This window comes from Epinephelus lanceolatus, chromosome 6, assembly GCF_041903045.1.
Source record: "Epinephelus lanceolatus isolate andai-2023 chromosome 6, ASM4190304v1, whole genome shotgun sequence".
In the NCBI taxonomy this organism is placed as follows: Eukaryota; Metazoa; Chordata; class Actinopteri; order Perciformes; family Serranidae; genus Epinephelus; species Epinephelus lanceolatus.
Window position 1 is genome coordinate 3315311 of NC_135739.1, and position 26761 is coordinate 3342071.

At 41.5% G+C, this 26761-nt stretch overlaps 2 protein-coding genes across 3 annotated transcripts in view; both read left to right on the top strand.

Moving 5' to 3' along the window:
• The window catches only part of fam20b (FAM20B glycosaminoglycan xylosylkinase), a 37200-nt gene extending 33414 nt beyond the window's left edge, over positions 1–3786 (top strand). For both annotated transcript variants that reach the window (XM_033622395.2, XM_033622394.2), the window contains exons 8-9: positions 2516–2575; positions 2662–3786. In XM_033622395.2, coding sequence (XP_033478286.2) covers positions 2516–2575; positions 2662–2893 — 292 coding nt within the window. In that variant the 3' untranslated portion in view covers positions 2894–3786. The remainder of the gene's footprint in view (positions 1–2515; positions 2576–2661) is intronic.
• An 8996-nt stretch (positions 3787–12782) lies between these two features.
• On the top strand, positions 12783–18174 carry LOC144463647 (uncharacterized). The gene is made up of 3 exons (XM_078168468.1): positions 12783–13338; positions 15163–15229; positions 15374–18174. The coding sequence occupies exons 1-3, from the start codon at positions 13192–13194 to the stop codon at positions 15754–15756; spliced, it is 597 nt and encodes a 198-aa protein (XP_078024594.1). The 5' UTR covers positions 12783–13191; the 3' UTR covers positions 15757–18174.
• Positions 18175–26761: the final 8587 nt, after the last annotated feature.

Consider the following 26761-nt stretch of genomic DNA (forward strand, 5'->3'; position numbering starts at 1 on the left):
AATGTTCACTTTGATTAAACAACGAACTGGTTAGTTTTTGGTGGACAGAGGTCAAGGTCACTGTGACCTTGTCTGCTTCATTCTTGTGAACACGGTTTCTCAAGAAAACATCAAGGGAATAACTTGGTCATTACTCTGTCATATCTCAGGAACAGAAGGGGAAACATTTGGACAAATACAGAATTGGTGACACTAATCTTGAGTGTTGAAACTGTGTGCTGTCGAGGGGAAAACGTGTGAAGCATCTGTGTTTTCACAGATAGATAAAAGCTGGACGAGAAACTTGACAGTAATTCTTGTTAACTTTAACTTAAGTCCCTCTGACTGCTCATTGTGCTTTATCGGTGTGGCATTTAGAGCACAGGAAACATAACTGCTGCCTTGAATAAAAAATGCATAATACAGAGCAAGTCAGTCCCCACAGACCCCCATGTTAAAATGCTGGGCTTAAAGTTGCGCATAATTAAGGGCGTGGTCACTTTGAGTGACAGGTGGCGCCATCATGGGTGGCTAACTAGCCGCTGGCTGTCTGCTAGGCGTCATCTCAGCTAATTCACAAGTCATTGAACCTGACCTCAGCCGTGTCTGTGCCTTTTGGATGTTTTGTTTCGTGAGGGAGCTGGCACCAAGTGGCAGCATGAGCAGGAGCAGCCAACGCCACAGGGCTATCAATCAATCAATCAATCAATCAATCAGTCAATCAGTTTTATTTATAAAGCCCAATATCACAAATCACAATTTGCCTCACAGGGCTTTACAGCATATGACATCCCTCTGTCCTTATGACCCTCACAGCTGATCAGGAAAAACTCCCCAAAAAAAAACCTTTAACGGGGAAAAAAAGGGTAGAAACCTCAGGAAGAGCAACTGAGGAGGGATCCCTCTTCTAGCAAAGTAGCGTAGCTTGTTAGCCATAGCTAACTTAGCAGCTTTGAGTGAGGTGAGCGTGTTTAAGCTAGCCTCGCGTCACGTTTCTATTCACTCTGAATTTTGTCTGGATTCTGGTTCCGGTCTAGAGAGCGGATGCGGAATTCACCAAATTCACCAAAGTAAAAGTGTTCACCAAAGTAAAACTTTAAATTCTGGCGCACCATCGATTTGGGGTGACAAGGGGTGTAAGAAAATTGATTAACTTAATGGCTTGGGGCTTTTCTTGTAAATTATATTCTTTAAATTAAAGTTTCACCGCATTTTTATTAGCTTGGTGCTTTTATTTTGACGGAAAGGCGCATCCATCGAATTCCGGATCCTGTCTCACTCGCCCTGGTTCCGGTTCCTTACCAAAACGGCTACTAACGGCCCCAGACTAGTTTAAGCAACCAGGCTTCATTTGGCCTGCCTCTTTGCCCATTTTTGATTGGCCGGGAGTTGGGCGGAGTCAGGCACTGCCAAGATGGCGCCTACTTTGAGCTTCAAACCCGCTCCTCAGAAACCAATGGGTGACGTTGCTGTGACTACATCCATATTTTTTATGCAGTCTATGGTGGAACCACTGGTGCTTTTATTCTGAAGCACCCAGCTCACCTTGGGGACGAAGTGTTGATATTTTTGCTGTGAACTTGAAGCGTCTGGTCAACAGAGAGATGTTAGCAGTTAGCAGAAAGTTAAACTGTTACCGCAGCGCTCTTAAATGTGAGGATTTATTCACTGTGAGCTTAAAGCAAACTAACAGCTCTGCAGTTCATACAATAATAATATTTACAAGTCGCACTGGTTCTCCATGGTTGCAAAATGAGACTAAATAGTCATATTTTGGAGATACAGAAACACACACCTCATCTGCTCACACACTGATGTCCTGGAAGGAGAGGTGTGGATGGGTAGGGAGTGTGTGTGACGTATTATGTTCAAGAGTCCTTTTTCTTTTTGTGTATGTGAGAGGGAGAGAGCGAAAAACAACAAAATGCTGAAGCGAGTCTCATGCTGGTGGCTTTAAAAAAAAGAAAGTGACAATTTAAACTCAATGTTCGTCATTTCATGCATCCCATCTGGAGAAGGCTTTGATACATCAAGTATAATGGATATATGTTGCCCACCCGTATAATAATAATTTATCTTCTCTTTTTTTGTCAACAGAATAAAGGGAGATATAAGTAGGTTTGTCTTTGTCATCAACAACATTGCGTATTGATACAATCACAGATAGTGTTAAATGACGTTGGTGCCGTCTTGTTTCAGTCATGGAAAAAGGTTCATTGACGAACATATTTGTTCATAGCCAATCAGATAACATTGAAAGTGCTCGGTGACAGTAACAGAAAGAGGAACTCTCTTCTGGTTCAGCTGGCTTTGCTGAGTGGAGTGTGTTGTCAACACATTGCATTTGAAAGTGTGTGTGTGTGTGTGTGTGCAGTCTTCTACAGTGCCGTGGCCAGTAGAGTGTGGCTAATGCATTTTGATGGCTCCTCCTTACTGCAGTCCAGACAGGCGTCTGGCTTCAGTTGCCTTACTTTAGTTTTTATTTGTAATTTTATTTTATGTTTTGTTTTTTTTTTGTTTTTTTTTCTGTATACAGCTTTGGGAACGCAGCTCTGGACGAGCGAAGCATCCTCGCGCCACTCTATCAGTGCTGCATGTGAGTACGAGGGAGGTGGTCATGATCATATATCTACTTTTATGATATTTTTTTTACTAAAATATGTATTTTCCTGTCTCCGTCAGGATTCGTGTTTCCACATGGAACAGGTTAAACCTGCTGAGAGGTGGAGCTCTGAGTTCTGCTATGCGGCAGGCCCTGGCATTCGACCCCATCCACCCGGTCGTAGCTGAGCCACACCTCGCAGCCCTGGATAGGCGTCTGTCTGGAGTGGTAGCAACTGTCAAGCAGTGTATGGAGGCACAGGGCCCCGACAACACTTTGATAGAGGACCGAATGAACCTCCCACACCCCTAGAAACAAGGGGCAGGAAAAAACGGAATAACAGGAACAGCCAGGACTTTGGTTGACAAGCCTGGAGAAGAGGAGTGGGTCTCGGTGTTAAAGAGATGCAGTGAGTAAATGGATCAACAGGGTGGAACAAAGATTGTGTATTTCTCCCTCTCTGGTTCTTTCCTTGTTTGTCACTTTGATAAGACTGGAGTGGTGGATTGAAAATGCTGCCACCTTCAACCTATATAAACGTTTTCTCAGGACTGTTGTACACTATAGGACGATATCTACAGTAAGAACCCCTCCCACTACTACTCCCGGTTGTGACAACACTCCTACCTTTTGCCAAATTCTCCCACCTGGACCAGCTTTTCCTCAAGACTCAACCAAGGAGAGGAGATGGAGCTTATGGAGGGATGTAGACACTCAAAGGAGCAGGAGGGAAGGTGAAAATGAGCCACCGACATCTTGATGAAGCACTGTACAGCCATGTTGAAGGCTGTTTGGAACTTCTAGTCCAAGAAACTGAAAACATTCCTGTTGAATTAACAGGAATTAAATCCATTTTAGAACAGACTTATTTTTCCTCGACATGAAATCGAACTTTGATTGGAGGGAAAAGAGAATTAACTCAGCCCTTCCCCCATCATTATGTACATATTTAACTAAGTAGTGACATAGAATTATGAGATGAAAGAATATAAATTTGTGAATTATAATATTAAATAAACTTAAGGGTGCGTGTGTGTGTGGGTGTGTGTGTGGGTGTGTGTGTGTGGGTGTGTGTGGGTGTGGAAGAGCGCCATATTGTGCCGTAAATAAGAAAAGCTACTGACATGACAGACTTGAACTGAGGGGACACAGAGGGAGGTGTGTGGGTTCATCTTCAGCATTAAACTATGATCTATTTAATTGTGGTTCTCACTCAGTCATCTTTTGTTCCATGTGTTCACCATCAAAAAGCACAGTCTGTTTTATGTGTCGGTGCTGTCAGTGCTGCTATAAAAAAAACATTTGCTTTGATGCAGCGCAGCGTTCATGTTGGAAGGGACTTTCACTGTAGTCATTTTTAGTAGCTCAGATATTTTTTATTTTAGTCAGATTTGTCCTGAGATGCCTTACAGGTCATATCTGGAACACACTGGTTATAGTTGACATTTAATTTATAATAACTCGTTTTCCTCTGTCACCATCTCACTTCCTGTAAACTTTTGTTTTCCTTTTTACAAATTTGAATCACTTCTTGTAGGTTAAATTTAGTTCAAATTAAAGCAACAGTAACTCTTGTCACTTTCATATTAGTCAGAAACGGTCGTGTCTGCGTGATTTTACTTGTTGCCATGGCCTGAGATTGTTTGCATCAAATTGTATGTCTAATTTCCTGCTGCAACTTTGATTAGAGGTTGGTTTCAGAGGTTTGTTCAGAGATTAAAACAGATGAGAAGAACTCCCGCACACTGTTTCATATACTGCTGAACAGCCACGAGTGAAACAGTGTGCAGGAGTTCTTCGAATTGTTTTCAAGATTGTACCTTCCTCCAAAGCACCTGTCAGACTTTCAGTGTTTTTGAGGTATTTTGGAGATTCAAATGAAAATGACATATTTTTCCTCTTACCTATGGTGCTGTTTATCAGGCTTGATTGTTTTGGTGTGAGTTGCCGAATGTTGATGACATCGTCTGTAGAGATGATTTCCTTCACTTGCCTCTGATGGAACTAGATGGCACTTGGCTTGTGGTGCTCAAAACCCAAAAAAGAAAAAAACATTTGAAAAACCCAACAACAATGTCTCTTTCTAGAAATCATGACAGACAATCATCCACAGACCTTGTTGTGAGCAGTTTCATGTAGGAACTATTTTCTTTCTACCAAGCCACACCTGCCAACCGTATCACTGCACAGAAGGATGCATGAATCTACTGCTATCTCACTGAGCACCACTGAGCTAGCTAACTTGACTTCTCAGCTGTGGAGGACGCCTTTAATATTTACACTTCACACTTCCGTGAGCACAAGCCCTTAGTCCATGAGAAGATGCACGTTTCCTGTGTAGTGATGTGGTTGCTGGGGCTAGTTCAATAGAAAGAAAATAGTTCCTGCATGAAACTGTTCACAACAAAGTCTGTTGATTATCTTGAGTAACCAGGTCATGATTTCTGGAAAGAGACACTGCTGTTGAGTTTTTCAACGATATGTTTTTTTGGTGCTTTGAGCACCATAAACTGAGTGTCACCCAGTTTTATGATATTGGACAGAAGGCAGACATATGTATGGCAGACATCTCCAAAACTTTGCAACCCACACCAAAACGATCTAGAGGTAAGAAAAATAATATGTCATCTTGGTTTTGGAGTGAACTGTCCCTTTAAACAGATGGAAGTGCTGAAGAGTCAGTGCTAATGCTAATTTTTTTTTTTTTTTTTTTTTTTTTTTTTTTTTTTGGACACGTGTTTTCAGTTGTGGTTTGTACACCTGTTAGCAAGTCTGCAACATCCAGCTGTCTTGAGTTCTGATCCTCCAATGTCACACAGACTTCAGGGGCAGCTGACTGTAAGCAGGCACAAGCATGTCTTATTTTCAACTTTTCACCTGAAGCCAATTATAGAACCGACCAAACTTTTAACCTCAGTTGTGCATTTGCATTTTTTGTGATTTACGTCATGTTCGCACACTGAATATGTTGAGGCTTGTTCAAGGATGTGCGTGGGCTGCTGAGGATAAACCAGATTACACTTTTCTTCCACAAACTCAGTTTTTCCTTGTCCCTTACTGGTCTGACTGAATTGAAATACCCAGCCTGTCCACAAAAACAAAAAAAAACCTCATCCCTCTGAATCTGATGACTCGGCCTTCCTTGAATCAATATTTGAGGCCTGTGAACAGATCTAAGTGTTGTGACAGTACCTCTGATGATGGATTTCCCCATCTCAGCTTGTGCTTCTGTTACAGGTCATCCTCCACCACAGGAGTTTGTCCTTATCACTTGACATTTATTTTATCTTGTTGTTTGGCAGTGGTTGTATCTCGGCTGCAGTGTGTATACTCTTACTCTCTGACTTGAGTGAGCTGCTTTGTTTTTGCTTCAGCCCACAGAAGGGAAACTTCATTGTGAAACCATGTGGCACGTCTTCCATTTCCCACATGTAGCTATTCACTGTCAGCTGCCTGCTCTTCTTGCAGTCACGCCCAGCCTTCTCTTTGTTTATGTGTGCAACAAGCCAGATGATGTAGGACACCTGTTTCGTTTAAGCTAAGCAGGTGTTTCACTTGAGACACATAACAAAACATTGAAACGTTGATGAAAACCACAGTTTTTATCATGTCAGGCCATGTCAGGGCATGCCAGAGTCAATACTGAATGTGCCTGATATGCTCACAATGAGTTGACATTTACAACTTAATATTCTTTTTGTCTGTTTGTCCCTGTAGCTGCCAACATGCCATCCAACATTCAGCCTCTATTTGACTTTTATTATCACCTTTTCCTGTCTTTTTGATCTCTGAGTAATATTCTTTGCTTCTTACGTTTCATCAGTAAGTGCGGTCGGGTGGCAGTGAGCAAAGTATGAAAAAGTTGGCTAAAATTACCATGAGTGTTTTATAAAGTCATTACTGCGTACCACAGACGCTAGATGTCCTTCTTGGATAATTTCTGTACACCAGCAAGGATGGACAAAGTACCACTAAGCATCATAAAGTCATTGTAAAGTCATTGCAGACACCGCAGAAATCCCAACACCTATTACAGGAATATCAAGAGCTGTGTGTGTAGGAGATAAAGATAAAGTCATAAAGTTGACTATTGACTCACTGCAAGTACCACAAACACACTGTACATCACACTCTATTTAAAGTGAGATAGCGTCTCAAATAAGAAAACTACTGCACAACTAATGATTCAAAAATCACCAGATTGTGCTGTAAAATAAAACCCTCCTTTCACTCAGTTTGACTAACCTTAATGAGGAAGTGTTGCAGCACTTTGATTTTAAAGGGGAACTACCTACACAGATGAAACCCAAGTAGTACACAGATACAAGGCTGGTTCAATGTGTGGAAATTAGTTTTTGGTAATTTGTTGAGTTGTGCGCTATTGGGCCTGTGTCACATCTAGTTTTAATAATTTTCCTGTGGTTGAGAAGATTGATTTAACTCTGGGAGTGCTATAAATCGTCTCATGTGACTCTCAGCAAGAAAAGTTAATTTCCTAAAATATATACAGTACAGGCCAAAAGTTTGGACACACCTTCTCATTCAATGCGTTTTCTTTATTTTCATGACTATTTACATTGTAGATTCTCACTGAAGGCATCAAAACTATGAATGAACACATGTGGAGTTATGTACTTAACAAAAAAAGGTGAAATAACTGAAAACATGTTTTATATTCTAGTTTCTTCAAAATAGCCACCCTTTGCTCTGATTACTGCTTTGCACACTCTTGGCATTCTCTCCATGAGCTTCAAGAGGTAGTCACCTGAAATGGTTTCCACTTCACAGGTGTGCCTTATCAGGGTTAATTAGTGGAATTTCTTGCTTTATCAATGGGGTTGGGACCATCAGTTGTGTTGTGCAGAAGTCAGGTTAATACACAGCCGACAGCCCTATTGGACAACTGTTAAAATTCATATTATGGCAAGAACCAATCAGCTAACTAAAGAAAAACGAGTGGCCATCATTACTTTAAGAAATGAAGGTCAGTCAGTGCGGAAAATTGCAAAAACTTTGAATGTGTCCCCAAGTGGAGTCGCAAAAACCATCAAGCGCTACAACGAAACTGGCACACATGAGGACCGACCCAGGAAAGGAAGACCAAGAGTCACCTCTGCTTCTGAGGATAAGTTCATCCGAGTCACCAGCCTCAGAAATGGCAAGTTAACAGCAGCTCAGATCAGAGACCAGATGAATGCCACACAGAGTTCTAGCAGCAGACCCATCTCTAGAACAACTGTTAAGAGGAGACTGCGCCAATCAGGCCTTCATGGTCAAATAGCTGCTAGGAAACCACTGCTAAGGAGAGGCAACAAGCAGAAGAGATTTGTTTGGGCCAAGAAACACAAGGAATGGACATTAGACCAGTGGAAATCTGTGCTTTGGTCTGATGAGTCCAAATTTGAGATCTTTGGTTCCAACCGCCGTGTCTTTGTGAGACGCAGAAAAGGTGAACGGATGGATTCCACATGCCTGGTTCCCACTGTGAAGCATGGAGGAGGAGGTGTGATGGTGTGGGGGTGTTTTGCTGGTGACACTGTTGGGGATTTATTCAAAATTGAAGGCACACTGAACCAGCATGGCTACCACAGCATCCTGCAGCGACATGCCATCCCATCCGGTTTGCGTTTAGTTGGACCATCATTTATTTTTCAACAGGACAATGACCCCAAACACACCTCCAGGCTGTGTAAGGGCTATTTGACCAAGAAGGAGAGTGATGGAGTGCTGCGGCAGATGACCTGGCCTCCACAGTCACCGGACCTGAACCCAATCGAGATGGTTTGGGGTGAGCTGGACCGCAGAGTGAAGGCAAAGGGGCCAACAAGTGCTAAACACCTCTGGGAACTCCTTCAAGACTGTTGGAAAACCATTTCAGGTGACTACCTCTTGAAGCTCATGGAGAGAATGCCAAGAGTGTGCAAAGCAGTAATCAGAGCAAAGGGTGGCTATTTTGAAGAAACTAGAATTATAAAACATGTTTTCAGTTATTTCACCTTTTTTTGTTAAGTACATAACTCCACATGTGTTCATTCATAGTTTTGATGCCTTCAGTGAGAATCTACAATGTAAATAGTCATGAAAATAAAGAAAACACATTGAATGAGAAGGTGTGTCCAAACTTTTGGCCTGTACTGTATATCTGTACTAAACGTATAAATTGGGGAACAAAGGGGGACATGACGCCCCTTCCCAAACTGACAACACACTAAAACCCACCAACATCTGACTTTTGTATTTAAAGGGAAAAGTTATAATTTGCATTTAACTCTGGGAAAATGATTGCAGTAGTCATGGGTCGTTATTGGTACCCTGGTAAGACCATCCTAAAAGCGTAAGTTCAACACTCTGTTTCGCTTTCTGTATCAGTCTTGACTCAGTTTGCCCCAAACATTTTCTGTGAGTGGGAGTACTTACCTTATCAGACAGAACTCCTCCAGCCAGTCAACATAACGAAACACCAGAGAATATCTTCATCATTAACGTAGCCAGTTTATAAATCAAGCTTTTGTTAAATCCAGTTGGAAGAACAGCAAAAACGTCTTTTCTTCTGAGAAACTTGGCAGGTGCACACACTTGTTGTTTAATTGTTGTTATTGACTCTATTTCTGCAATAATCCACTTACTGCTGTGTTTACTCTACTGCTGTTAGAATGCACTTTGGAAGCCGCCATTACTGCGGCCTGCATTCTACATGTTTAACTACAGTTCAGTCCCTGGTTGGCTGCTTACATTGTCAACTATGGTGCAGATCCCTGATTGGCCCCAGTTGGATTTTGATTTCAGGGAAGAATTTGGGATGGCAAGAGTCCAGACTGATACAGAGAACGAAACAGAATGTTGAGCTCATGTCATCAGGATGGTCTTTATCGGCTCCAGCTGTGATCGGCTGTAACTGAAATTCGACACTCAGGTGGACGCACTTATTATATCCCCTTTGCCAATACGATTACAATGACGGCCGCCACAAAATACTGTCTGTCCCTGTCCAAGCAGTGCTCGAACATTGTTCAAAATTTAGTCGGCACAGAGCTTGACAGAGAGACCAAATAAGAGATTTAAAAAATGAAGTAACCGCTGTAACATTTTCACTTGGCTCCATGCTGCTTTCTACCATTTTCTGGCCTGTCAGTGATGCAGAACGTGACACAAAAGAAAAAACAGACTCACTGACTACAGAGCCCTGTACATGGCTCTGGACTACGAGCAGTGGAAAAGGAGTCAATCCCCTTTCTTAACATGATGTCATCATATACACATTTTGGTAGAACAGGGGTATTAGAGGCACTAGCTCATTTGCGCCCCAGGTGTGCCTTGCAGGATGCTCTGACCCTGCACTCACGTATAATTTAGTGTTTCTTGAAAGTTTTTGATTTGCCATGACATCACAACACAGGATGCTGCCATGTTTCATGGTTCCATTGTCCTTTCCTTATGTGTGTATGCAGGTGTTTGGACTGTCAACTGGAAACAAAGAATGTCAAAATTCATCTAACATTTACACACTTAATATTCTGTAGCTTCAAAGTTTTGACCCAGCCCAAGAATATCCTCACAACAAGTGTTTATACCTACTTCTGATACAGATGTCCCATCTCACATGAATAACTGGGTGAATAATCCTTACAGCTCGGGTAGGCAGTGTCATTATGGTGTTATTGGGCAAAAATCCCATTATAAACTTTGAGCATATTGTAATTCAAGACGTCTGAAAGAACACTAGTCTCGTTATGTCAATCGCTCGTGAACTGCAGTCAAAATGTCAAATTAGGCAGTGCTGATCAAATATGACTCAAGTTTCTGTTACTGCACTTTCCATTTCTTGTCTCAAATGTTTTCAGGCGAAATGTATGTAATCCTGATTGATATTTGATCAGCACTGCGTAGTCTGACAGTTTGACTGCAGACGATCAGTAATTGACACCATTGAAGGATGTGTTAGAGACTCCTCGGCTCCAAGTGTTTGTCTCAGTTTCTTCACAGATTACATGCCCCATGCACTACTGTCTGGATACAGCCATATTTGTCATATTTACTACAAACGTTATCCACCGTAGATTTTAATAGTATTTCGGAAAGCAGAGAGAGAGTATATTTAAATCTTTTATGGAAAAGAAAAAGCTACCATTACACAATGTCATGTCCAGTTTTGCCTAAGACATGAAAACATACCAGCCATGATGACTTAAATATATTTTATTTATATAAAAATGGCCAGAACAGTCTTAAATTGTGGGGTTTCTCATATAACCATTTATAACCATTACAACCATCAAACACTGTCCTCACTAGGTTCAGGTTAACCCACATTTTTGTCTGGGTCTTCCAAGATCAGCATTCAATCGATGACCTTTTGTTGTCACAACATCAGTCACTCAAGTGGCAGCTCAGGTACTTTCATAGTCTCAGTGTATTTTGTAACATTGCAGGTGGTTGTGCTTGCAGGTGCAAATCTTGTGTCAAGGCACTCTCTGACTTCTCTTCCTTATATGCACCATATAAGATCATTTCTATGCTGTTTTTTTTTTCTTTCACTGTTTCAAGAATCCCCTGTGAAACTTCAAAGACCAACAGGTTTTTGTGTTAGTTGGAACTTGGGCAGGTGTGATGGGAACAAACTGTTCTCTTCACAGTGCCAAGATCCCCCCTTGAACTGTCAGCACTGTTTCATAAACAAAATATACAGAAGACATGGCATGTAGGCTCCTGAAACTCTACATGGCATGTAGGATCTACAAAGAGAGGCAAAGGAACTGTGAAGAGACACAGGACGACAGACTACAAAGAGGAGCAAAGGAACTACAGAGAGACAAAACAACCAACAAGGGCACAAATGCCACAAAGAGACAAAAACTGACCTTTAAGAGACATAAAACGACAAGAAAGACTTGCAATACAGCTACCAAGAGACACAAAATGGCCACAAAGAGATGCAAAGGAACTACCGAAAGACACAAATTGGCGCTTAAGAGACACAAAAGGAACTACAAAGAGACACAAGATGACGACAAAGAGGAGCAATGGAACTACAGTGAGACAAAACAACCAAAAAAAGAAAAAAAAAACATCAAGAGACACAAAATGGCCTCACAGAGGTGCGAAGGAGCTACAAGAAGACAAAAAAAATGACCGCAAAGAGATGCTAAGGAACTACAGAGACACAAAACAACCAACAAGGGCACAAATGCCACAAAGAGACGCAAAACAACTACAAAGAGAGACAAAATGACCACAACCCACATGACAGCCTCACAGAGACACAAAACAACTACAAAGAGATACAAAACATCCAATAAAGACAAAAATTTACCTTAAAGAGACACAAAACAACTACAAAGAGACACAAAATGACCATGAAGACATGTAAAACAACTACAAAGAGATGCAAAACAACTACAAAGAGATACAAAATGACCACAACCCACATGACAGCCTCACAGAGACAAAAAACAACTACAAAGAGACACAAAACAACCAACAAAGACACAAATTTACCTTAAAGAGATACAAAACAACTACAAAGAGACACAAAATGACCATGAAGACATGTAAAACAACTACAAAGAAACACAAAATGCAGACGTCGGTGACCTAGCTGCCCGGGTTCAAGTCCAGCCTGTGGCCCTTTGCTGCATGTCATCCCCGCTCTCTCCCCCCTCACGCTCAGCTATCCTGTCCATTAAAGGCAAAAATGCCCCAAAAAATATCTTACAAAAAAAAAGAGAGACACAAAATGACCACAAAGAGACAAAACCACAACAACTTAAAGGGGCAAAACCAGCACGTGTCTTGGTCCTGTGTAGAGGAGGTGGTGGGGCCTTTTGCATGTTTGTTCCCAGGGCCCCTTTGTCCCATAATCTGCCCATGGTCTCAGTGTACAATAATGTGTGGCACCTGTACAAAAGTAAAGCTTAATATTTTCATTTGAATGCATTTTGTGTGGCTTGAGGAAAAGTCATCCAATGTGGGACTAACAGAACAGGCATCATGGTGTTGTGCTGCTGTTACATGTTTGCCCCAGGTCAGTCTGTGACGGTTATTAAACGTGAAATGAAGTAGTTTTCCATTTGCTGCATGAAAGAAAGAAACACTCAAACCTGACTGTTATTGAAACAAGTAACCTCAAGCTGATTCATAATTTTAACTTCATCCGTTACAGGGTGACTAGAAATAGTTTAAAAAGTTCACGCGACCACTTCTGTGTTTGGTTTCCTAGAAACCAGCTCAGCTTCCTTTACATCTCTCCCTACACCCCCTGATAAATATTATGGGAACAGTGATTGAAGCGTACATGATGTGGGAGGTTTCACTCCACTCGCTTTGAGTGCCAGCATCACTGTGAGCCGCTGTGCAGCAGAGCACACTGTCAGCCAATCAGCTCCCGGTGCGCTGGTTTCACTCCTGCCTCTCTCTCACGCTGTGCGCGCGCGCGTGCGTAGCCGTCTTTCAATGTATGTGTGTGTTTGCAACCCCCCCACCCACACACAGACGCACCGACAAAATAAAGAGTAGATCACGAGCGGTTTCTTTCCAGTCACTCCCCTCCTTTCAACTTGCCCACTCGCCTCATAAAAGCGTCGCTGACATCCTGCAGGGCGCACAGAGCACTGATGGAGCGGAGGAAGATGGATGCTGACGGAGGCCGCGTGGTCCATCGGAGAAAGCGCACGAGGAGGCTGGCGATAGTTGTAGCCGTGCAGAACGTGCTGGTGACGGCGTGCCTGGCGGTCACGCTCTACGTTTACTGGGACGTTCAGGTGAGTGAGGAGCTGGACTTTTTTTTATCATTACAAAAACTGTTATTTCTGACATCACTTGAATGCAGCATGATATTATGAGCACTGTATACATAGTAAACTGCACTCAGTGCTGCTGGCTCAGTGTAGATTTATTTCAAGTACTGCTCAAAGTTTACATCAAAATTTGAAGCACAACAACCACCTCATCTGCTTGTGCACAAATGAATTAAAATGAGCTATTACACCTTATAAAACCCACACAAACTTTTTTTTTTTTTTTTTTTTAAACAACATGGAAACTTTTCCCTCGGTGCTGCTGCAATACATTCATACCATGAGTGATGATGAAATGTCTTGTTTTGTGAAAGCAATCTCAGGAGCTACATAAACAACTTGTACTTTGTAAAGAGACTAAGACCACAAAATTGTCCTTATTGGCTGCTTTTTGAAATTGAAACATTTCCTTAACTTGGTAAAATTCCAACATTACCACTTGATAAAAAGGCTGGGAAGTTATTATAAGCACTGTTGTTTATAGTTTCTTCTCATGCTTGTATTGGCAGCAGCTATTCTGTTTTTACTGAGTCATGCTTTGAGTACTCAACAGTTTTTTTAGATTTACATTTTTTTACCAGCTGAGGAATGTCTCCAACTGTGGGCTTCCTCACAGAGGAAATCACACATGCTCTTACATCCTCCCGCCTCGGTTCACCTGCTTTAACAATCAAGCTGTGCATCAGCTCCAAATCCTTCAAAATTCAGCAGCTACACTTTTGACCAAAGTAAAACAATCCTCACACATCACATCTATTTTGGCTTCCCTGCATTAGCTTCCAGTTTCTTTTAGAATCCATTTTAAAGTGCTTTTAGTCACATACAAGGCTCTCAGTGATCTGGCACCAGAATACTTAGCCCCTTTGGATCTGCTAGTCTGGGTCCTCTAACTTCTCTAGAGTCCAGGTCAAAGGAAAAGGGTTATGGAGCCTGTTCAGTCCTCGCTCCTCGGCTCTGGGGCAGCCTCTCGCTGAGCATCAGATCAACTCACTCTGTTCAATCTCAAAACTTACCCTTACCCTATCCTAGACTTACTGCGTGTATGGGTGTGTATGTAATTGCAGCCATGTGTATCATATGCACACATACAGGTATATGTGTGTTTAAGTGTATATGTGAGTGTAGGTGTCTGTATATGCTTATGTCTTATTAATAGCACTTTTGTATTTTTGCCACATTCAGCTCAAAATGTGTTCAACAAATTAAATTATTATAATCATTAATATTAGATGTTACATTTTCAGTTTTCAGCTGTTCTCCCCGTGAGAGAGCTTTCTCATACAGAAAAAAATATTGACTAGGATAGTGACTGGCCGCTGTAACGCAGTGTGCTCATATTCAAACAGGATGCCACACTGGACCTTTCACTATGATCATATATGGAACAAACATACCGCCTTCATAAAATCTACTGTGGTTTTCAGTTTTAATCTTAAGCCTAGAGTCGTATTTAAATCCATTAAAAGTTTGCTTTAGTCTGGTAGAAGTGTCACCTTTTAAAAGTCAGAGACGACAGGAATGGGTGTTGAGAGCTTCTCCAGATATCCTATGACCTGGATGACTGATAGTCGGCGTGGACATATCAGAAGAGTTACTGTATAATGATCATTTTAATGACTAACATTTGTTCTACATTCAGGCAGTGGTGTTTATTGCTGCAGTGCTACTCTCACTTCAGTTATTAATCATCCCACTGTGAGACTTTCCCTAGTTTCTATCAGCCTGCCTGTTTTCACACCATGTCACTTAACCACCGTATCAAACAAACAAGTGCTTTGTGTTTCACAGAGTCGACCACTGAGAACAGAGCAGCCTTTTGGAAATAATATGCACATAGAGTTTGCTGCCATATCAGGTGAGAAAAATACTTTTATTTCTGTCTTTTTTCTTGTTTTTAAACACTCATCTTGAAAAAAAGTTTCTCAACAAGCTGTGTTTTGACTTCTTTCCTCTCATTTTCTACATTTGTCTGTCTGACACGCCACCTTTCACTCTCCAGACATCCCAGGAAATGTGACGCTGTCTTTCCCTGAGGTTAGTAGCCAGAATCAGATGATTCTGGTCAACAAGAAAGACAAGATCTACATCAACTGCACTGGACCCTATGTTTTGTATGTGCACCTGTGTTACCTGGATTTTCTGGAACAAAATGCCACAGGGACCCTGCAGCTGCAGGTAGCAGGAGAAGAGGAAAAGACTCCTTTCAGCTTTCCAACCCTGTATGCTACTGCACATGAGGTCTGCAGGATGCTCCATGATATAGTCTACCTCAGCAAAAAGAACGAAGCCAGTCTGCACTTGATTTCCTCACCTGGGTTCAAGATTAAGCATGCCCGTGTGGGCCTGAGCTATTTGCTGGGGAGCCAGTGTGTATACCAGTGAGAGCAGGTGAACGCTCTCTGAAGGAGGAGACATGAAGATCAAAGCTGACTGGTACGAAGAGGGAAGAAAGCTCAGCACTCGCGTTCATCTGCCGCTGTGAGAACAGACACACTAAGCAGGACTCACGCTGATGGTATGATTTGTGTTGTGTTAATGCCTCGACCAAAGGAACTATGCACCTGGAAGTCTCAACAACTTGTGCATGATCCCGGGCAAGAGCAAATCATATGATTACGTTGGTGGTGATTCTTATTTTGTAGATATAAAATAGCTAAAATAACTAAAGCCAGAGGAATAACTTCTCTTTGATAAGCAGCCCCTTTTTTGTGTGTAAGCTCAAATTTTGGCTACTGCACTTTTTTTATTTATTGATTATTTTCTCCATCAATCAATTAAATGTTCGTCATGCAATTCTGGAGAAAGTTATTTGATTAAGTCTCATTTTCAGGTCTTTAATCAACCCAAAGTGTTGGTATTTGACACAGTCTTTATACAGAGATGGACGACATGACAGCTCCTCAAAAGTGAAGCTGGAACATTTCGATCTCCCCCTGGTGGCTGGCCACAGTATAGCTCATAAACCCTGCTCCCTCCATGTTCGCAGATGGGACATGGACCAAACTAAAACTCAATATACACCAAAGATACCCAAAGATGGCTTCTGTCATTTGCAGTAGTTCTTAACATGCTGATGTTTGATCAAGTGTTAGTTTGACATCCTGATTGACAGTGCTGTGTGCCAACTGGTGTGGTCGCAAACGGTGGTGCAGTTCGCAATTGGTATATGGGCGGGAACTCCGTACAAAGGAGAATGCTACTGCGCAGTCTCTGGCTCCAACTGACATCAGCAGCGCAAGGTGGCATATTTTGGCTTCATTTTGTACAACGGGAGAAAAACAGAGATGCATCGTCTATTGTACTTGATGACCTGGAAATGAGACTCCACAATCAACTATCTTCCTCCAGAACTGCTTGCTGCAGTTTTAATAGTTTGGTTATTTTAAACATCAAATAATAGTGAAAAATGCAAATGATGTCAGACAGCGGAAAACAGCAATTCATCACATTTAAAAATAATCTGGAACCATCACGTTTGGCGTTATTGTTTGACAAATGACTTGAATGCTCATCAATTTTGTAAACAGTTGCTTATTTTTCTGATCACAGTCATGGTCCTTGTCTATTTGAGGCTCACTATCCTGTGAAATGACCACGACCTCTGAACCTGAAAAAGATCATGTTTTCGGTTAAAATAACTACAATTGTTATAAGTATGTCCTAAAGTGACCTAACAATGTGAATCTGACTAAAAGTGTTTGTTGAGCAATCCACCAAACAGACCTTTTCGTTTGAGGGCTTTCTTGCTCTTCATACTTTCTCTGGGGCTGTGACTTTAACCTCCACCCATTACGTGACTTTCTTGAACCAGGAAATTCACGTTTCGTGACAAAGGATCTAATTTGTCTTAACATTGGCACTGTGTCCGTTGTGCAGGCACGCAATTTCAACACAATACGTCGTGAGGTCGTGATCATTTCATGCATTTCTATGAGACCAGGTTGTATCAAAGTCTGTCTGGGACTCAGCCACACCTTTATAAAACAAATGTACCGTTCTGTTTTTTAAATAATCCTGCTGCAAAATGAGCAGCTGTTGTTGAAGTAAAAATGTTTTACACATGTAACAGGTTAAAAAGCAGTTTTGCACTCCTCAGGTGCCTTCTAGTTTATAAATATATATGTAATAGCTAATATACCATCATTTTAATTTGTTTGTGTACTACCAACTAATTGTATTTGTTATTGGTGCATTTTTCCTGTGAAGCTCCAATCAGAGTCTTACAAACTTTCTGTGTTCTGTGCGATTGTACCAAACATGTGCTCAAACACTGTTTATCCCACTTGAATTACCAGACTGGTGGTGTTCACCACAACAATAGCAGCCTCACCAACATGGTTATCATCTGCTGATGTCACCGGGGGGTTAAACACATGTCAGACAGGTTTGATGCTGCAGCCGCACTGACACGCAGACAGCTCAGGGTAAAGATCAGAGAGGAGGTGGATGAAGAGGAAGTTGACTGTTTTGATTGTATTTGCACGCACAGTGCTGAAGCTTTGTCATTTTGGTGTTTTTCTTTATTGTGCCTAGTTATGAAGCAGGAACCAAGTGTTGAACGTTCCTTGTGTGTTAGTGAAGCTATGATATTTTCAATGAAAAGCCGTGTTGTAATAATTATGAGTAATAATGATTAAGTATGCTGTAAGGCACATTTGACTGTACTCTTGTCAAAGCATAACACGGTCAGGTTTACCATCTGGCCCAAGCTTTAAACAATGTCCTGTTCAGTGTCATTTTTGTTTTAAATTTATTGGTTTTGATCTCTATTATATCATAAATAAAGTATTTTATATGAGATCATGTGTCTAAAAGCAAGATCTTTTTGGGTTTTTTTTTTATATACCCTAATGTATATCATTGATGGTTTGAATGGCTACCACAGTTTCTTATTAATGTGAAATTATGGGGTGATATGAGAATGCCACCTTATGATTAATCCAGGGGATATACTGTGTGGCTAACTCATGTAAGCTTTGATACTGAACACGTTTAAATGAAACTTTAATAAAAGTAGTTTCCATTTGGCAATAAGCCTCTCTTCTTTGTTTTCCCCGCCCGGCCGCTCTCGCTCTGTCTCTCCCTCTCTCTGTCTGTCTATCTGCTGAGAGTCAGCAGTTTCGTCATCGTTACCTGTCACGTTAAACACTGTTTAACCAAAAGTGAAAGCTAATTGCAGAAGGATTCCTCTCGCGTCACACAATAGCCTGACGTGTCTGACCACAGCTGGAGGTCTCAAGAGATTAAGGTTGCAGTTTCAGACTCACTTCCAGGTGTTTGTTCTTCTTTCTTTTATTTAGCTTTTTAATCAACGAATGTTACCGTGTTTGTTTGAAGCTCTGAATCTGCAGCATTGCTTCGTTTTAGTTGGCTCTTGTCATTTCTAAAAATAGAGCAACAGACATATTTCCATAGAAAGCATGTTTAGACACAACAGGCTTTCCAGGATGTGGGTGGAAAAAATTCCACTTAAGTGTTGCAATTTGACAGTTTGTCTGCTACTCTGGTATCAGGAACAAGGATGGGTTTAGTTTTGGCTGTGTTTGATTTGTAAGTCATGAAAGTCACAAGCCGTTGAACACCTCCAGGTATACAAGTGTATACATGTGTACGGATGTGTTCAGTGTTACTGTACAAATTCCCACGGATCCTTAAAAAGTCTTTAAAGGCACTGGGTTAATTAATCTAAAAATGAAGCCTTTACTGTAACTAAAAAATCTTATATCAATCTTTCAGAAGTCTTAAAATGTTTGGGACATGGGAGGTAGGATTTTAGGAATGTTTTTTTTTCTGATGTTGCATTGTAAAATCTCAAAATAATCTGTAGCACTGATTTTTTTAAAAAATACCTCTCACATACAATGGAACAGATCTCACAGATCAGGACAGTGGGGTCATCAACACTTATAATGTGTTTCTGCTCAGACCAGAGGATCCACTGTCTGCTCGCTAGCTGTCACTGCACCTTGACGACATGGAGAAGTGTTATTTTAACGCAGTACTTCTTAAATGAAGAGTTTGCAGCATGGCTTAAACAAGGCGATGCACAGGGCTCTGTATGCTTTATGCAGAAAGTTTTTCAAACTGGCATAGATGGATTACTGAATGGGCCTACACAGGCATTCACCTGCAAAATGTCACTCAAATTAACATGTACTCACCATAGAGAGACTCATAATGGCCACAAAGAGATGCTGCAAGGAACTACAAAGAGACAAAAACCGAGCAACAAAGACACAAATATACCTCAAAGAGACACAAATTGACCTTTATGGAGGTCATGGAGAGTAGGCCAAAGTCAGAGCAGCGCAGAGATCTGGACGGAGTGTAGGGGTGGAGGAGGTCCGTTATGTACTGTGGGGCGAGGGCATGGAGGGACTTGTAGGTGAGGAGGAAGATTTTGTAGAGTATGCGGGACTTGACTGGGAGCCAGTGGAGATGGATGAGGGTGGGGGTGATGTGCTGCCAGGGCTTGGTGCGGGTGAGGACCCTGGCAGCTGAGTTTTGTACATATTGGTTTTGTTTGGAACCCCAAACAGGACACCATTACAGTAGTTCAGGCTGGTAGAGATGAAGGAGTGGATGAGTGTTTCTGCAACTGAGTCGGTGAGTGATGGCCGGAGTCTAGAGATGTTTTTCAGGTGGTGGAAAGCAGATTTGGTGACAGATTTGATGTGGGTCTGAAACCAGGTTGTGGACCTCAGCAGATGGTAAGATGGTGGCACTGTCAATGGTTAGGATTAGATCCCCAACCTTCCCGAGCAGTGCCTTGGGGGCCACAACCATGAGCTCTGTCTTGTTGCTGTTGAGTTTGTGTAGATTAGATGTCAACCAGGATTTTATTTCGAGGAGGCAATTGATGAGAGACTGAGGGGGCAGATGGGCACAGGGTTTTGTACTGATGTAGAACTGGGTGTTGTCGGCATATGAATGAAAGCTGAGACCATGGCGGCAGATGATTTTGCCTAACGGAAGCATGTAAATGTTGAACAGAAGGGGGCCAAGCACTGAGCCTTGGGGGACACCGTGATTGATGGAGGGGGGGAGGAGGAGGAACCAGCATGGGTTACAAATTGTTTATGGTCAGAGAGGTAGGAGTGGAAGAATGAGAGGGCGGAGTCAGTGGAGTCAAGGTATTCTGCCAGGCGGGTGAGGAGGATGGGGTGGGAGACGGTGTCAAAGGCTGCAGAGAGGTCGAGGAGGATGAGTATACTGATCAAACCCGAGTCAGCGGCGATGAGGAGGTCATTGGTCATTTTGAAAATGACAACAAAGACACAAATATGCCTCAAAGAGACACAAATTGACCTTTAAATAAACATTAAATGACAACAAGGACACAAAACTAACAAAAATGTTACCTACATACCTCAGAGAGAAACAACCAACTTCAAAGAAACAGAAAATGACCAAAAAAGGCACAAACTGACCTTTGAGGACACACAAAACGGCAACAGTGAGATGCAAAACAACCAAAACAGACACAAATATATCTCAAAGAGACGCAAAATAACAACAACAGAAGGCACGTCTGTGTGTCTTGCTCGACAGGATGGGAATCGAGGCAGTGAAATCCTTCACGTAGGATTAAAAACACAAAATCATCAAGAAAACCTGCCAGTTATTTCCCTTGTGTGTGTTTTTATTATTATTTTTTAACATTTAAAGTAGCTTTATCTAACTTTTTCACTGGACCAAAAAATTAAATCATGTAATATGTTTTGTCTTCTTCAGTTTTGGGTTTTGTAAAATTGGTCCTAAATTTCATTGCAAGTGAGGTTAAAAAAAGGTCCTAAGACATCTTAAACCTAACTTGTCTGGAGCTGTATGAGGGAGCCTGTAAAATCAGTTTAGACTGCATAAAATGCTTGGTGTTATGAATATTAATTTTCAGAACATTTGCAAGTTTAACCCTCATTAACTGACTTTTATGTTGTAAGTACAATAAATCATTCAGTCAATCAGAGGTAACAGTTATTTGAAGGTATGAGGTATTTGGACTGTGTCACTCCCTCATGGATGGATCACTGAACGGACCTGCCAGGCACAGGCCGGTGCCCAAAGTGTCCGGGGCCTCCCAGGTCTTCAGTTGCAAATTATCACTCAAATGAACATGTATCGGTCAGGAAGAGACTCAAAAAGACCACAAGGAGACACAAAATACTACAAAGCCAAACAACATGACAAACAAAATGTTACAAAACAACCACAAGGAGACACCAAATTAATACAAAGAGACGCAAAACACCACAACCACCTGTGTGTCCTGCTGCTATGCATGCACACACTGCATACTTCATATGAACAGTGAGCTTTGTTTTCCTTGCTGGTTTTGGACCACATGCCAGTCCACTATGGCCTCATGCAAGTCATAATAAGACAGTCACAGATAAAACACTTATAACTTTAATGATTACAAGTGACTAAATCTGACCTGTCATCTGATATATATTATGTATTTATATATTATCACCTTTGTTTGTAACCACAGTTTAAACCTACCCATACTTTCAGTTACAATGATCCAACATCATAAACTCCCACTCACATGATTTATTACAATGAGCTGAAAGGTCAGCTCCATTGTAAGATATACACGGGAACAAGCATGCATGAGATATGCAAATATAATGGAAGGAAACTGTGATGACACAGCAAGTTAAGTCCTCACAGTTTGTGTCCTGAAATGAATCAATATCATCAACATAGGCAGCACAATGATCATGTTTGCTTTAAATACTGAATTACACTGTATTACAGCTACAAGACAAAGACAGCTGTTTATTGAGCTCATGTAAGCTGGAGGAGGTGGTGAAAAACACCTTGTTACTGAGGGTTTTTTATATTTTCAGCTGATTGGATTTAAAAGGGTCTGAAATGGTGCTTGATGACTGCATACATGATACCATGCTAAAAGACTGAAGCTAAAGTTTGCAGTGTCTTGTTTCTGGTTGATGATACATGCAGAAGTTCTGGAAATAAAGCATGGCTCTTGTACTGAAGTGTTGAGGCAAGCGTATGTTGTTCCCGAGCTCAAAACCTTCTTAATATGACTCATTAAGACCTTTCAAAGGGTTTTATGTTAACAGCGATGTATTTTCCCTCGGTCAAATGTTTAATGTATGTGTGTTTTCCTGAGTCAACATGTTGAAATTACCCACCTACAGCTTATAGCCTACTTACGTCATACCCCTTGAAGCCTACGCCCTCAAATTTGCAGGCAACACAGTTTTCCTGACTTTTGACATTGATATCTCCACAGTGGCAAAACAGATTTTTACCATTCAAACTGCATTTGAAACGTCCATATTCCTTTGTGCTTTGGCAATTCAGATTACAAAGCTAGCCCTTACCATTCTCTTACATTGTTGGTTTATATCAAGAGACATAGGAGCCTGGTAAGGTAGGGATGACCCCATGTAGAACTACTTAGCGCTAGTGTTAGCATGGTAAGGAAGAATGTAGAAACAACATAATCCTCTGTGACTTAATTTCTAATTTCTAAACTGTATCTTTTCATTTTTGACATTATAAGTGAAGGATTATGACTACATGTGTTCTTCAAGTCTAACCCTAACGTAACTGATATCTCGGGTAATGCTTGCTGGGTTGCTGGAGTGTAGCCTTCTGTGAATAAAGAGCAGGAAACACTAACATCAGCCTAAACCGTATTAGGATCCAGACCAGCACTTCCACACAGTGGCAAGTACTACACAGACAGTAGAAAGGCAAAAGGAAATGTGCGTCTACTCATGGATGAGAAGCTAGTGCTCGTCACAGGGCAAAATATAAATGGCGTCCCCCTCTTGGCTGAGCTGCAATGCTAGCTAGCTCAGTAGTGAGCTAGGTGAGCTAGCAGTAGATGCACGCTTCCCTTTGCACCGTTATACAGTTGAAGGGTGAAGATCTGTGGATTATCTTGAGTAACTGGGTCATAATTTCTGGCAAGGGACATTGCTTTTGAGTTTTCAATAGTTTTCCATGACTTTCCATGTCAATATATGACGTGCATGGTACCCTGGGTGCGATGGTTGTTAACGTTCTGGGGCGCCGTGTCAACTTTAGCCTGTTACATGCATCGTCTGTTTTTAAAGTACACTTTAACTGTTTGCATACAGTCTCTTTCAGAATAAACACAATACGTTGGTACAACACTGCGAATTGACTTTTTTTTTTCTTCTACAATAAATGCACGTGGTTACGATTAGCCAATGCACACACGTAGTTAGGGTTAGGCTAGTCTCTATATACAGTCTCTACATTCAGTGAATGTAGAGTCTGTAGGCAAACCCCGGAGATCTTGCCTCCGGAAGAAGAGCGGAAGAGCCCTGGTTTCTGGTTGTAGGCTGTTTGTAGTCCGTGTGATATTAACCAATCACGTTTGAGCTGGCTGCAGTTGTTGCCAGGTTAAACAGTCCGTGCGGTGAACTAACAAGGCGGAACATAATTGGCGTCACTGTAAACTCTGAATCCATCGCAATGGTTCAGCATATTTACTTTATTATTTATTTACATGTATAAACGGAAGTCGGAAATGGAAATTCACCTTCTCCACCCAAATCAAACCGGACTGCCAAAAAATCGGGGGTCTGCCCCCAGAGGCTGTATCGCCGTCTGCTGGAAGTCAGACACCGAATACAGCTGATGGGTTCTGAGAATGGGGCTAGGCAACAAATGCATTTGGTTGGGTTCAGGAAAAAGAACAGGGTTTGGCTTCTCAGTCATACGGGAAGCGAACACCAGCCTCCCGGGTGAAAGTCGGTGGTTGTTGGACCCATTTACCAACCCTCCCACCTGCCCGACTCAGCCATCCATCGCCTTGAGTTTTTTTGTTGTTCCACTGCATTTTTCCCCCAATGCCACTGGGCGCTGTCTACGATAATGGCGACTACGTGTAATGCAGATGTGAAAGGACCGCGTTTTTTGACAGTGTCTGACGCTGGAAGTCACTGACCAAGCACTGCTTTTCAGCGACTACCGAGTGAGACAGGGTAGGCACTACAGACAAGAGGAAAAGTATGTATTTTTGATTTTGTGAACTGTCCCTTCAAAGAATAACTGCTACAGCAACAACAGAAAGGACGACCCCACTGGAGAGGTTGGATATTGACCCCAGACAGCAATAAATGATTGGAAATGAAAATATTAAAAAATGAAAGCCATACTACGCATCAGGATTAGCATTTTTTGGCCACCACATACAGTAAAAAAATAATTCAGTCCAAAATTTATTCCAATGACTTTTCTGTCCTTCTGATGGGGACATTTGGCTGAATGCATTCTTTAATGATCAACCACTTGTATGGATCAAAATACTTGGGACAGAGAATCATTCTTACGTAAATGCTGTTTAAATAATTTGCTCATATAATCAAGCCGTCCTCTTACAGTGTTAAGTTTGAGTCTCATCATACTTTATGCTCACGATCTTTTGCCTCGCTGACGACCTGAGGCTGGTGCAGCGTGCACAGTGTATCATGACAGGAAAAAGGAAGTCAGTTTCATTCAATGAAAACCTTGGTTTTCTCTGAGCTTATGGCTGCTTGTGAAACCAGTGAAAACGAATGTGCATGGGGAAAGCACCTGTGATTGAAGCCACCCTTGTGAAGTGGATTGGTCATGCCCAGTCACATAATTGCCCCTTGAGTGGGCTCTCAGTGAGGGAAATGTCAGAAGAATTGGCAGTGAGACTGGAAGAGTACAATTTCAAAGTTTCCTTAGGCTGGTTTGAACAACTTCAGAGAGAAAGAGGAAGTTGTCTTTAAGAAGCTGCACTTGGAGGCTGCTGTGTAGAAATGCTTTCTGTTATATTACTTTATATCCATGTGGTAAATATACAGTTGTCAGTTCAACAATAATCTGCATTAGAAATAAAGAATAAAAAAGCATATGATAATCATCTGATCATATGATGTTTATATTTGGGGAACTCTCACAGATTATGTGCTCTATGGTACCCTCTAGCAACAGAAGCCACTTTTATGAGACTCGATTTATAGGCTCTGCAGGTGCTGAACTCTGTACCTTTATGGTGATACTGCTCTTGTAACCTGTCACCTACTATTCTAATAAAGTGTTTTAAACACGGTTCGCTCAGGAAGTGCAAAGGGCAGCACATAAAAGCTAAAAGGTGCTCATGACTGACGGTTGGTTGTGGTTTTATCTTTGCAAGAAGTGTTGCATTATTAAGTGCTAATCACAGTCATGGAGACATTTAGAAAAAGGAAACAAACAAAGCTTCACTGATTAGATATTTGCTGCAGGCCTTTGGTAGTTTGGTGTGATATGATCACTGGAGAAAATAATGGAAATGAACTACTCCTAGTCTTACTCCTACAACTTGAGTTTTTCAAAAGAGTGAATGGAAGCTATCTTTTATACTACTTTTAAACAGTGACTGGAAGAGGTTGGAGAATGGGATTTTTGAGTTGATTCTACACCCAATTTTTATCAGTTTATTCAAACAATATAGGCAGTCAGGAGGCGGCCTGGTTACAGTGCTATATCTGGTGCTTTTAGGGACTGTAGGAATAGCAATGTTGGTTGTTTCCTTAGTCTACCAGAATGGTCCAGACTGAAATATCTCAACAAAGTATGGATTTACATGAATTTTTGTGGACATTCATGGTCCTAAGAGTATGAATCCATCTGACTTCTGTCAGAATTTCCTTGAAGGCCATGAGCTCATCAAGGTTTTCACTTATCTGGTGAAATTTTTCAACAATCCAATCTGTGGATTATTTGCGCCAGTTTTAACAGACATTCATTCCACATATCCTCATACAACAGTTTGTATGGTATCTTATAATATGATATCTTACAAATTAGCGCCCCACAAATGCTGTTGTCACGTTACGTGCTAAAGCTACACGTGTTAGGCTTAGGGGAAGAATCACGGTGACTATGTACCTTAAAATAACTCAAAAGGTCCCACACTGGTCTCCTGGTGGAAAGTCCTGTGTTTTGTGACCCATTCGCCACCCCATCCTGCCAACTTACGACATGGATGTATAAAGAGAACTGGGTACTGCGTTGGAGGTGGGACTCATTCATTCCTACAAAGAATAAAGACTCCTGCCGGCTGAGCCAACTACTTCCAGTTTAGTGCTCCGCTAACTTGAAAGGGGATTATATTGCGCAAACTGTCTACTGTTAAATGTTATCTGACCAAATGGATCAAATCCGGATACTGGAAAGAGTAATTTGCGGGGATTGTGATGCTCAAAAATATATATCCACTGATTAACAGACGTCTCTTTCACAATTTAAGTCTATGGGAAAAAGTCTTTTTAGGCCCATGGCATCACGTGGCAGACTCAAAAGTTATAACTCCAATCTTTGGCCACTGCAGAAATTAGCCTCAAAGCCTGGTGCACTCAGAATTTTG